General features: G+C 39.0%; 1 protein-coding gene across 1 annotated transcript in view; it reads right to left on the bottom strand.

Annotated features, from left to right (window-relative positions):
• Positions 1–10,978, bottom strand: part of stx8 (syntaxin 8) — a 31,992-nt gene extending 21,014 nt beyond the window's left edge. Inside the window, exons 1-6 of the mRNA XM_014991177.2 lie at positions 10,841–10,978; positions 9,713–9,812; positions 9,527–9,621; positions 9,178–9,288; positions 5,010–5,137; positions 4,066–4,158 (exon numbers count right to left, since the gene is read on the bottom strand). Coding sequence (XP_014846663.2) covers positions 4,066–4,158; positions 5,010–5,137; positions 9,178–9,288; positions 9,527–9,621; positions 9,713–9,812; positions 10,841–10,860 — 547 coding nt within the window. The 5' untranslated portion in view covers positions 10,861–10,978. The remainder of the gene's footprint in view (positions 1–4,065; positions 4,159–5,009; positions 5,138–9,177; positions 9,289–9,526; positions 9,622–9,712; positions 9,813–10,840) is intronic.
• Positions 10,979–12,764: the final 1,786 nt, after the last annotated feature.

Below are 12,764 nucleotides of genomic sequence, written 5' to 3'. Positions count from 1 at the left end.
AACAAATTACAGCAACATCACAGCTTCTTTATTTGAAGCTGGAATTCATTTTAAATTTTAGTATACATAGAAAAGCTCATACTTGGAACCAAACTTTTAACATATTGAGAAAAAACATTAAAAGCAAGCATTTAGGGGGCGGTGATGGCCCAGGAGTAAAGTGTGCGATCCATAAACGTCCTCGACACGGCCATCACAGGTTCGAGTCTCGACATGCGACAGATGTCTTCCCCCTCTCTCACAACCTGCTTTTCTGTCTGTCCACTGTCAAATAAAGGCCACTTGAACTTGAAATTAACTTAAAAGAAACTATATTTCCACATAATGCTTGAAAAGAAAAGAAAAAATAGGACTTTGTACTGTTCATGTTGGGGTATCCTACTCAAAAACAGTTAAATATTCTGAAAAGACTCTACATATGCCAACAAGTCCTTGTCTCCAAAAATAGTCAAATCTTCCTTTCAGACAATGGAGGGATAGACCCTCCTTCACAATTGATAGTTTGTGAGAAATCTGGCCTCTGCCAACAACTTATGCAGGATGGATGTACTTGGGAGTGGAAGAAAAACAACCCCACCCATTCTCATGACATACTTGATGGTGGACATGTGGAAAAGAGTCTGTTGATGAACTGACTAGGGCTGACCACACCCCAACTCATTCATTGGACCTTCTACCATCAGTATATTAGGCTTGTAACTTGTGGATCAAAATATGTGATCAAAAGAGAAAACAAAAAAAAAAAAAAACAGAGTCTTATGCCACTGAGGCATTTTCATTCATGCTGTCCACCTTCATTTTTCTAAATTCTGTATTGTGCTTTTTCAGATTAAATGTTTTAGGTTTGAAGAAAGAATTTCTAGGAAGAGAGAGACGAGGATCAGGATTATCTAAGGATCCCCCCCCCCACCACCACCCCCCTAAACTGGAATAGCTTAAATAAGAAAGCTGCAGTGTCGATCCTTGCCCAACAAACAAGAGAAGGGTTGTGAATTCACTGACAGAAGGTTTGATAAATGAAACGCCTCGAGACAACTTTCTTTATTCAAAATGTTAATTTCTTCACAGTGCCTAAACTGCATTGCTCGTCACTTGGTGCTGGCTGATGTGACCCATCAGTCATTCACGCCATTGTTCGCCCACTCTTATCCACAGCTTTATCAGAGTGGCTTTAAAAGGCCCCATTCATGCGTGGATATACAGAGAAATGCAACCACGAGGGTTTGTGATTAATTGTGTGCTGGTTAGAGTGGTTCACATGTTTGACCGTAAACCACTTGGCTTTTATGTGCCTATTGTTTATGTTCCCATTACACGTTTGCTGATTTTAATGCCCCTTAACGCTGATGTTCTGTACAAGTTAAAACGCCTTTCAAACATCCACTGGTGGCGCGGGGGGATCCGAGAATGTGTTGTGAAATTCCATCCATCCAGCCTGGCGGCCACAAAATATCAAGCTCACCTCTCCGGCTCATTACAAGCCTGAGGTTTCTCTTGATGAAATCCTTTTGACTGTCATGACATGATTCTGCATTTCCATGGCGTCTGGATAGCATGGCTCACTCCTAGCAACTCCACTTAGGAGCAGAAGGAAGCAAACAATCAATCAGAAACTCAAAACATGCAGGCTTCATGTCTATTCCCAGCATCAATGTAGTTTATTTGCTTTTAAAAGCAGAAGCAAATAGATCCCCGTGCGCTTATTGCCATGTCACTGTACTGCAGTAAGCCTTGCGCTCGCTATTTATTTCTGCTTAAAAAAAAAAAAAAAAAAGGAGCAATCAGTAATGAGGGTCCTATACAAGATTAAAAGTATTGAGATTGTATGCAGGTTTAAAAGACATCACAATGTAGGAAATGTTGCTGCAGGGATGAGCTCGAGTTTCCAGCCCTCATTATAGAATGGCTGTGAATCAGTAATTGAGATTGCCATAAAATAGTAAAATAACAGTTCAAGGTGCTGAACAAAATAAACTACAAAACATACACTATGGATTCCTATGCAAAGAGAGCTGTGATTGGCTATCTATTTGATTTAGTTGGTGATTTCAATAATTGATACAAACAAGAACTAATATAGTTTGCTTTTAAGTTACACATACTACATATGGTCACACCACAGCAGCGTGAGAATACACCCTTCAGCTACTTGGCCTGTTTCACTGCTGCAGCAGTAAAATATGCAATTAGGAAAGAACCATTAAAATCAGACAAATGAGACGGCTTCTAATTTTTGCCGGTGCTTTTTTTCAGAGGGAATGCGTTTAATGAACAAACCACTGTCTGACACTTATGAGTTCAAGACATTGTTGAGCCTGATGTCACTGCTCCAGGCCGCAAAATGCGAAATATCAACACCAATAAAGTCAAAATAGCATTAGCTCTTGGAAAGGGAATCAGATGCCTATGCAGGGCCATTCTCACTGGTATGTGTCAGACTGTTTTCAACAACATTTACTGTGGAAATAAAAACACTGACGTCTGAAACGCAGAATGAAAAATCGTGATGGCAAATCGCTCAGCTGCTTTCAACAAAGCAGCAGCGATTGAATTCCTTCTTTCTGCTGTGATTGGCGAATAACAAGGAAATTCTGCTGTTTGCAGAGGATTCAGTGCTCTGCCGTACAAAAGACCAAAATTAGGATAATTGGTCCGTTTTTTGACACTTCCTTCCATTGTGATGCGACCAAGACTGAAAGAGGAGGATTTAACATCCGAGTACTCTGGGTTCATTTCTTGACCTCTAAAGAAAAGGCTCACCTTCTCCGCTGACCTCACCTGAAATGGTTTCCCAAAAAGGAAATAAACAGGGCCGCTTGGTTTCAGCCAGACAGGGGTAGCTCAGCTACAGAGAGCTTAATCTATTTATAGGAAAACACCGCTACAGTACAGCGATCAGGGCAGAAAAGGAACCCCAACAAGATGGGAAGACTATTCTTGTACAGAGAAAACACAGATTTAAGGATAACATTTTTACATTCAGGTCCATGTGTGATAGCATTACTCAACCTTAACAGTTACTTCATATTTTACAGGTTTAAAAATGGCTGATTCTAACGATTTTTTACTTTTTGACATTACGTGTCATGAAGGTATGGGACTGGTATTGTTCTGTGATAATCAGCACCGCTATAAACCTGCAGATAGTACCGTATTTTCCTGACTATAAGCCGCATGGTTCGAAGCATAGGAAAAAAGTAGCGGCTTATAGTCCGGAAAATACAGTAATTGCATTTAACGACAGTGACAAGAGTACATCTCCTGCGGGTAAGGCAACACTCACTACTTCGGGCGTATCAACTCCTCCAGGCCTCCAGGGGCAGTGCATTAAAGTATCTAATTGTTCACGGGCTGACAGCTGATCTTCTGGAAATCTAACATCTCGAGTGCCGCCTGTCTAAAAAAAAAAATCAGCCAGAGACCACTGCACTCCGTTCTGAGCAGCACGTTCTACCAGCGTCAGAAGCAATTTGAGGATGGAGAAGCCTCCCTCGCTGTTTTGCCAGGAAAATCTCAAAATGACCATTAGCTCTGATCGGATCTGATTCCACGACCCCAACCTTTTGAGCTGCACAAACAGCCAGATCCCATTTCTCTGTGGGTTGTATGACACGGTCATGACCTCGCTGTAAGGACAAGTGCTTCCACAGTAGAAGTTTCAGGGCACATGTGTCAATGTGTCACATACAGGTAAAAATATTCAAACTCTTTTACGTTTTCCGCATTTTGTGACGTTACGACCTGAACTTTCACTGTATTTGCATGCAATCTGTACAGCACGTATCGTTTTTCTCCCACGTCACATCGATGCACTGCTTTTTGCTGGTACACCTGGTAAAATCCCGACAAAATACCTTGACGTCGTGCTAGTAGCGTGACAAAATGTGGAAAAGTTTTCAGCGTTTGTGGTGATGTCACAGCATATTCCTTCCCGTCTGGGTCGGTGAGGCAAGTACTTCTATTTATAAGCAACATCTGTCTGTCTGATTTCACACTCTGGTATGTTTTGGGAATATGGAAGGGAAAAAAATGCACAAAAACGAAGCAGTGGATCATTGACTTTACCGTTCTGTTCATCCAGCTCGTTGCCGATCTCTTGGCCCATTATCTTCTGTCGGCTGATGACAGCTGCCAGTGCATCCAGGCCTGCGTCCTGGACTGGAGGAAAAGAAAACAACCACAAACAGAAGACACTAAATAAATCGCTCAATAAATCCATTTTGATTCGTTTCTTTCTTTTAAGTACTAGAGACAGAAACAAAAAGAAAAATTTGAATGTAAAATGTGACAACATTAAAAATACGGGAGAAACGCATCGAGGCTTCTGTAGGTGTCTCGGTTTGACATTTTCCACACCACGGGAATTTCTTGTAAGCCACAAGTTCAGAAATAAACGTTAGCCGTTTCCAGGAATCCAACATTGGTGTCACACCTTCCATATGGTAAGATTTCACAGTTTTAACCCAACTCACTGACTGTATACTGACAATAAAGGAAACTATGGAGAAGGGAGCAGGGAGCCAGGTGGCAAAAAAAACAAAAAAACATCTCAGTGATTAAATCATATCAGACAGGAATCAGAAAATAAGATAAAAACTAAAAACATATGTTGTCTTGTAATATAATGAACATATTTTTAAATCACATTTAAAAATGAGCAATGCAGCGACTTAATGTATCCATCAAGTTTTATTAAACTACTATATTTTACAGCACTCACTAAAAATCTCATCATGACTTAAATGACATTTACTTAATATAAACTTTGTTTTAAAAAAAAAAACAACTGATCAACTGAAGTCCTAAATACTCTGACATTGATAGATACATGCATCCAAAATTAATGACCTCTGTTTAGGGCATTAAAAAGAGGTCATTAAGTCAAAACAGGTTTAGCCAGTTAAATTGTTCAAAATATACTACACACACAACATATTTAAAAGCTAGATTTGGTTGTTTGATCCTAAAATAATATTTGATCTATGTTGGATCTATGAAGTGGAGATTACCCTCAATGATTCTCTGTTGCTGTTGTTTAATCTCTCCAAAGGACAGCCCCTTCGTCTCCTCCGACTCCTCAACGAGCCACGGGTTGGGAGTACCTGCTGCTGCTGCTCCTCCGCTCATCAACGTGGATCTGAGGTTCATAAAGACGACAGTTTTTAGCAATCAGCTAGCAACAAGTCAATGGAAATGCTTGTTTCTGTCTGAAAGTCTGGACTTTGACAAGGCCATTCTAACACAATAATAGATGTGATCCATTATATTGTAACGCTAATGTGTTTTGTGGCTGCTCAGCAGAAAGCTGAACCTCTCAGGTGAGATAGAGTATATTACAGGTTTTTCCTCCAGGACTGACCATCGGCTCTGACCATTTCCCTTGCTGAAGAAAAACATCCCCCAGCAATACGCTGCCACCATCGTGTTTCACAGTGAAGATTTTGTGTTCAGTGCAGTGGCCATTTTCCCATACAAAGTGTTTTGCATATTGTCCAAAATGCTACATTATGTTCTCATCTAACCATAGCACCCTCTTCCACGTGATTTCTTTATTTCAACACAAATTATTTTGCCTTTCTTCCAACAGTAGATTTTTTCTTGGTACTTTTTCCACAAACTGCCAGATTTCTGGAGCACTAGTAATTATTCTGTGAACAGATGTTCCTCCTAAGCCTTGGGATCATTTCAGCTCTTCCAGAAACCAAGAATGCAAGCAAAGGTTGATACAATCAGTGAAGCAGGGGAGACGTGGCATTCAGTCGAATCTGTCTAGCAGGTTTGATTATTGTTAAACCGAGTGCCAGACATGAACTTCCTCCTTTCTAGCACCTACTGTGCAGAGATCCAATTAAAACAGTCAGGGAGTACCGAAATCAGTCAGACGCATCTTTTGGCAGGCACAAGTAAGATGACTGTCATCACTGAGCATCCAGATCCCAACTGAGCCACATGGGCAGGCGAGATTTAACTAATTGCAACTATGTCCTGTTTCCTGTGTAACCAAAGACACAGGAAGGTTAGAGGTGTAAAAGTGTTTCCAAAGGGCAACGCGCTATGCCGAGCTTTTAAGTGGCACCATGTCCTTTCTTTTTATTATTATTATTTAAAAGTTAAAGTTCTCCTGGCAGGCTTGACGCTGTGCATTCTACTCCAATTTTTTTCAACCCCCAAAAAAGTAGCTTAGATCATTGAAGCATGGCCAAATTCATCCCCTCCCACACTTCTGTCCTCTCAGACCACACAGTGGGAACAGGGTCTGACGCCTTCCCTCAAATCCAAATTACCCACCACATATCGCCATTAAAGTCAGGTCTCAGTGAGCAAACTGAAAGCCGTACCACCACATGATTACAGTTTGCCGAGCTAATTTATTAGCGAATGTCGTTTGGGTTTTTTTTTTTTTTTTTGCAAGGAATCCTTTTATGTAATTGAGTGTGTGGTCTGTAAAAAGATGAAAGCCTGTGCAAAGCAGCACTAAATAGATCAATCCCATATCCGAAGCTTGTGAAAGATATCAGAGAAACTCACAGGCACAACTCGGCGGCAGGGCTCCTTTTAATGCGGCTGATCTGATTAAACTGATTCTGCTGCAATTTAAATGATTTCCATCAATCACCTACATCATTCACTTAGCTTTTTATTCTTCTCCTGTGTTTCTCTTCCACAGGACTAAAACAGTTTGGGATTCCAAAATGTCATTAATACATGAAAGTGGGAAAAGTTAAGAGCAGAGCATCACTACTTCTTCCTGACCAAACAAATATCACCTGTGTAAAAGTGTGGGAGGGTTTTTCAGGGGCCACCATATGTGTGATGAGCAAGCAAATAAGTCTAATGACAAAAAATAACCTGGAAAGTCACTAAAACTCCAGACAAATGGGCTTCAGCCCAAGTGATGATGCCAGTAGAGGTCAAAGCGCACAGCTCACACACAACGACCTTCAAGGTCCTTGTGTGTGAGCACACACACAATCCTTGTGTGTGAAGGACTGTAACGCTTCATCAAAGCCAAGTACAGATCCTGTGACAACTTAAGTTAAAACAGTGGTCTACAGGATGATGATTCATGTTTTTATATTATTATTATTTATTTATAGTCATAGAGTGGAATCTTACAATTGAAAAATTAACTAAATCCCACAGAGAAAGTCTGGGAAAATCTTGGTCAGTAAAGCTGGGTCCTTTTGAGCAAAAGACAAACAAATTTGAAGTTAAATGTGTAAACATTTGTTTTGGTTTCAGATTAAAAATCATTAACCTACTTGAAACATATATTAAATTAATATACAACACACTACAAAGCAGGCTGAACAGGCTTCTCAAAGACTTTTCTAAGGATCAATTTGATCATTTTCAAAAGTCAAATAAAATGTGTTCCTTTTTCTTTTCATCAAATCTGTTACAACATAAACTGAAACCATGACCATCTCCTTCTTTTACACATTCAGTGCCCTGCAAATTCATCCTTTTTTAAATTGTAATACCAATAACTTCCATTTACTTATCTCAAATTTTATGTGACTGTCCACCATAGTATTGTGAATACATTCTATAAATAAAATATGACACCAAAGATCCAACTGCTTTTGGTTTACATGCAAGCTCAAAATGTTAAAACAAGGAAATTTGACTGCACATCACCTGAACACACCATCCCCACGGTGGAACATGGTTGTGTTGCTTCTAGGGCTGTTGTAAACGAATATTTTAGTAATCGAGTAATCTATCGATTATTCTTACGATTAATCGAGTAATCGGATTAAAAAAATTATAAAATGAAATATTGGTAAATCTGGCATAATACCGGTGTTACTATCAGATATCAATATCAGTCCAATTTTTCATATTTGAGCATCCCTAACAGTTGCTTTTTTTGTAGTTTAGAAAACTAACCTGTAACAATAATAGCTCACTTTCTAAGTTAACCAGAAGAAAAGTTATAGAAAAATCTGAAATTATATTGAATGTAATAACAAAGAGGCAGGCTCACAAATATGCTTATAAAAAATGTCTACAATCCAGCTTTTAGTTTATGTATTCATCTTCAGTGAGTTTAATAGATTAATTAAACTCACCTTGCCACCTAACCTGTCACGCCGCCTGGAGTGGGAGGAGAGGGCGAATGAACGAACGTAAGATGGAGGGGAGGAAATAGACCAGCGGACTGACGAACCGTTAGACCGGGGGACGAACACGGGGGGAAGCAATACGGGATATTTACGACACCTTCACTGGTCACACTCAGAAACTCATCTACCAGCCATGTACGATGCGCTCCGCCACCCGTTTCTTCAGACCGGGATATGAAATTTATTGTGCGGTTCGTCGGTAAAGCTACATTTGCACGGTAAGCATCAGCTACTCAGCCGCCCGCCCTGTTCAGTCTATCCGCTCACCTCAGCGCTCTTCCCGCCGTTCGCTTTCAACCAGCAGCCCCGGAGGAGAAATGCTGCCGTACTCCAGGCATTCCCCCAGTCATTTTAAGGATGCTTATTGGTTCCCCAAAAACGATAAAAAGTCGGGCATTATCATCAATCAATAAAATCCCAACGGGCCAATCTTGAAGATTGGACTTTATGCCGCTGAGACTTGGCTTTTGTCAACAACTCAGAGGCGGACGTGAGAGCTCCGCGCAACGCAAATGAAGTCCCGGCCGGAATACGGTGCGCTAACTAATAAAACATAAATTAACGAAGCTTCGAGGCAGGTAAATTTTCCTCGAGAAATTTTAGTAATCGAGGTACTCGAATCATTCGAGGAATCGTTTCAGCCCTAGTTGCTTCCTTTCAACAAGGATCATGCAACGTTTCCTTCCACTTTCAACTTGGTGCTACTTTGTCATATATAATGGAAATAAAATGCTTTAAAACTTGTGTTTGTAATGTGGCAACATGTTGGAAGATTCAACGGAAGCAAATACTTTTGCAAGGCATGTAAGTAACAGAAAAATATCTTCCTGAAAACATAGGTAGGAATATTTTTTATCATTCCAATACTTAGGAGTTAAAGGTCAGACACATTATTGGTAACAATGGATATTAGTGTTGAGTAATCTGTATTCTAAAAATCAAAAAGCCACTTAGGTAAACTGAAAATCATGTGAAATGTGTCTGCAAACTGTATTTTACTGAAGTTTGATTCGATACAGGATGACCTAGTTCCTCTACGGGTTAATACCTGGACGGTTCAGGCTCTGTGATGTCTCCTTTGAAGGTGGCATTGAGTTGCTTCTCTCTGGTTAGCAGATTATCAATCAGGTTCTGCCTCCTGTCAGCTTCCGACTGCATTCTGACGAGACCAAGTTAAGATCAAACCATCACCTTTCATCACCATCTGTCACAATGGACTCGACGAGGTTTCCTGATCATGAGGGGAAACAATGTATGTAGTTTCCTTTTCACAGAACACTGACACCCTCTACAGGATCACCACCGTTACTGCGAGCAGAACCAGCTCTCCGGGAATGACGGTAATTTCAGTCTCATGACTTTCAAAACTTGTCATCATCAGAAAAAAAAAAGGATACATGCGCCGAGACGAGGAGCTCCTTAACAAGCCTTCTTTGAGCTGAGCAATATTCTGTTTGAGTTTCTGAAGGGACGCTCGTAACGTCATATTTATCTGGGGGAGAAAAAAAAGAAAAAGCACATGCCCGTAGGTGAACATGGAGGCACATTGTCTCAGAAGAGAAAAAGAGAAGGTAACGCCTCACCTTTGCAGGGTTTCCCCCCGTTCGCTGCTGCCTGTTTCTTTCATGGATATTTTCTGCTATCTCCTGGGCAAGGCGGCAGGTGGTGTCATAATTCTGCAACCTACGTGGATGGGAAGGAAAATGTATAACATATGAAGCAGCAACAGATATGTTTCTCAAATACAATTTAAAGAACAGCAGAACAGAGTGTTACAGCCAAAATCTCAACTATGATCAGTTTAAGATGCTGAATTAAAACTAATCTGTAAAGAGTGGATCAGAATTCGTCCACAGTAATGTAAAATACCCCACAGTTGTTGCAAACACTTGATGGCAGATGCTGCAGCAAAGGGTAGAACCACTTATAAGTATGAGGAGGTAATTATTTTTTTCACACAAAGCCACGATGATTTGAACAAAAAAGCAAAAACAATAGAAATCTATAAGGTGACATCTATAAGATGACATTAAACTCACTGATCCAAAACATTTCACAGTTATGAAATGTTGGCAGTTATTTATAACTTGAAAGCTTTCCTTTTTCTCTTTAATTGTGTCATACAGTGAAATAGTTCGTTTTCAGTGGAATCCCGTCAGAATTTCCTGACGGGGATACCAACAAAACTATTTTAGATAATATGCTTAGCGTGTTTCTTCAGTTAAGGAGATGCGAGTCTGTTTACAGTCAGAATTTGGAGTTTTCTGCTTATAACTGATGAGCAGATGTGACTCGCATCTGCCTAACGTAAGAAATACACCAATAATACTGTCAAAAATACAAACAGTGAAATAAAAAAAAAAATTAAAAAAAACAAGCCACTTGTGACACAATCATCTAGTCAGAATGTGGAGCTGAACCACTCCACATTCCTGCCCATTGTCATGCGCAGTACTGTGTCACGTTAAGCGAAAAATAAGGGTCTAATGCTGTTTCCATTGCAGCTTTTTTTCCATGTAAATACAACAACAAAGAATTCATAGCAACAAAATGTAAACACTATTATGTATTTGGTTGGACTTGATAAGGAACAAGCAACCAATGAAGCTAACTGGGTACAAAAACGAAACAACCGGGCACAAAGAAGATATATGTTGCTGTTATTAATACATTTGAGACGGTCCATTTTATTAGAAGACATAATCACCTACCAGGGATCTTGAGACATCATAACAAAAGTTAACTATGACTCGAAATAGCACAACTTCAAGCACAGCAGTAATCACTGACAAGCCGTTCCTTGTTTTGGAAACGACGTCACTACGGCGAACGGCGAGGGCCATTTGACTACAGAGACTCAATCGTTTTCCGTAAAAAAACCAACAAATAACAATATGAAGAGCTAAATTCACTATAACAGTCGCACAATGCCCCAACCTTTTAACTTAAATTTGAATGAAATTATTTTTGATCTATCCACTTGCTTTCAAACAAATAATTGTATATACTATTCTATTCTATTCGATCTGTTCTGTGGTTTATTGGACCAATGTCATCAACTCAAAATGACAACAACATTGAAAGCAACACATTTCATGCTCTATAAATACCTCTGACAGTGTATGGATAGTAAATACTATAATATGATATACTGTACAATCTTTTACATTCACATTTTATCCAATTAACTTTTACACATTTTACTAACAAACATATAAAGACTCTGGAGTTTCATCTGGCAACTAAACTCCTGTCTCTCAAAGAAAAAGTCACACAAATGTAATAACCCTTTCAAGCATGAAAAGGGTTATTATTATCCTTTATGTCGTTTTTTTATTCAAAAGTGTTTTTGATTTTTTTTTTAAGCACAAAAAAATTTGGGAAACATTTTTTCGTAAAAATGTATAGAATTTCTTTCTATGTGATCAGTTTTAATTTTCTCCGAATACAAAGTTGTTATTTGGAAAATATATCACTAGTATTAGCCTTTAGGGTTCACTTGATGTCACAATATTTATTTATTTTTTTACCTGCCATCCTCTACAGTAGAAGATGGGACTGGATATTCCTGAGTTGCTTTTTCGTTTGTCTGCCATATTGGATTTAACAAAAATGTTCTTGCACTCTCAGTGGATGGCCAGTATTTGAACTTGATAGTGTATTGTGTATTGTAAGACACAGTAGTGTCCACTTCAGTGGTCTGTGTGCAATTATAACATAAAGATCCACAAGAAACACAAGAAAATGTCTTTTAGATAGCTGTCCACTGCAGTGACCGCTATGAAAGGGTGAGTACTTGAGTGGTCAGAAGTACTGTTCAACGCATGACCGGTAGACGTAGTAACGCATATTTCTATAATTTAAAGATGCCATTTGCAACATTTTTCTGCTTTTGATGATAGTTAACAAAATTAGTTTCAACTTGGATCATTTTAAAGGTTTCATTAATATCATAATGAAACAGGTACATGTGTCTTTTTGTTCAGTGTATGTAAACTTCTGGATTCAATCATACATATTCAAGCTAAACTGTGATATAACTGCATCATTGTATTAGATTTTGTTTTCAGTTTTATTTGTTAATTTTTACCATCTGTTTCTGTAACTTGCTACTTATATTGTTTTAAGTATTATTTCAGATAAATTACGATGAATGAAAGAGAACTATGAACATGAATCAATTCCTTTTAAACTGGCTTATCTGAATTTTAAGTGCATTTTATTTTTCTTCATGAGAAGTGAACTGATACAACCAGCGGGTAAAAGAGTAAACTTCGGTTCCACTACATGAAGTGCCCATGTGTGAGGTAAGGGGTAGTAAGGCAAGGCAAGGCAAGGCAAGGCAATTTTATTTATATAGCACCTTTCAGTCAAAGACAATTCAAAGTGCTTTTACAGAGAAACAATACCAATCAGATGTTTCACACCCAAACAAACCTTGTGTTTGACCAAAAACACATGTGTTATGCGGTGCAACAAACATAGGAACTTTGGGAGCCTTCTTGGAAAACACCTTCTTGATATTTTGATTCCATGAGGCAATTTCACAGAACAAGTAACATTTTCTGATTGGCCTACTGTGTCTTAAAATGTATCATTGAGAGATGTTTTGTTCCAAAATAATATAACTTTTTA

The sequence above is a fragment of the Poecilia mexicana genome, unplaced genomic scaffold (genome assembly GCF_051168715.1).
Source record: "Poecilia mexicana isolate PSO_F unplaced genomic scaffold, ASM5116871v1 scaffold_1, whole genome shotgun sequence".
Classification (NCBI taxonomy): Eukaryota; Metazoa; Chordata; class Actinopteri; order Cyprinodontiformes; family Poeciliidae; genus Poecilia; species Poecilia mexicana.
Note: the sequence above shows the minus strand (reverse complement) of the source record. Positions and strands in the feature narration are given on the sequence as shown.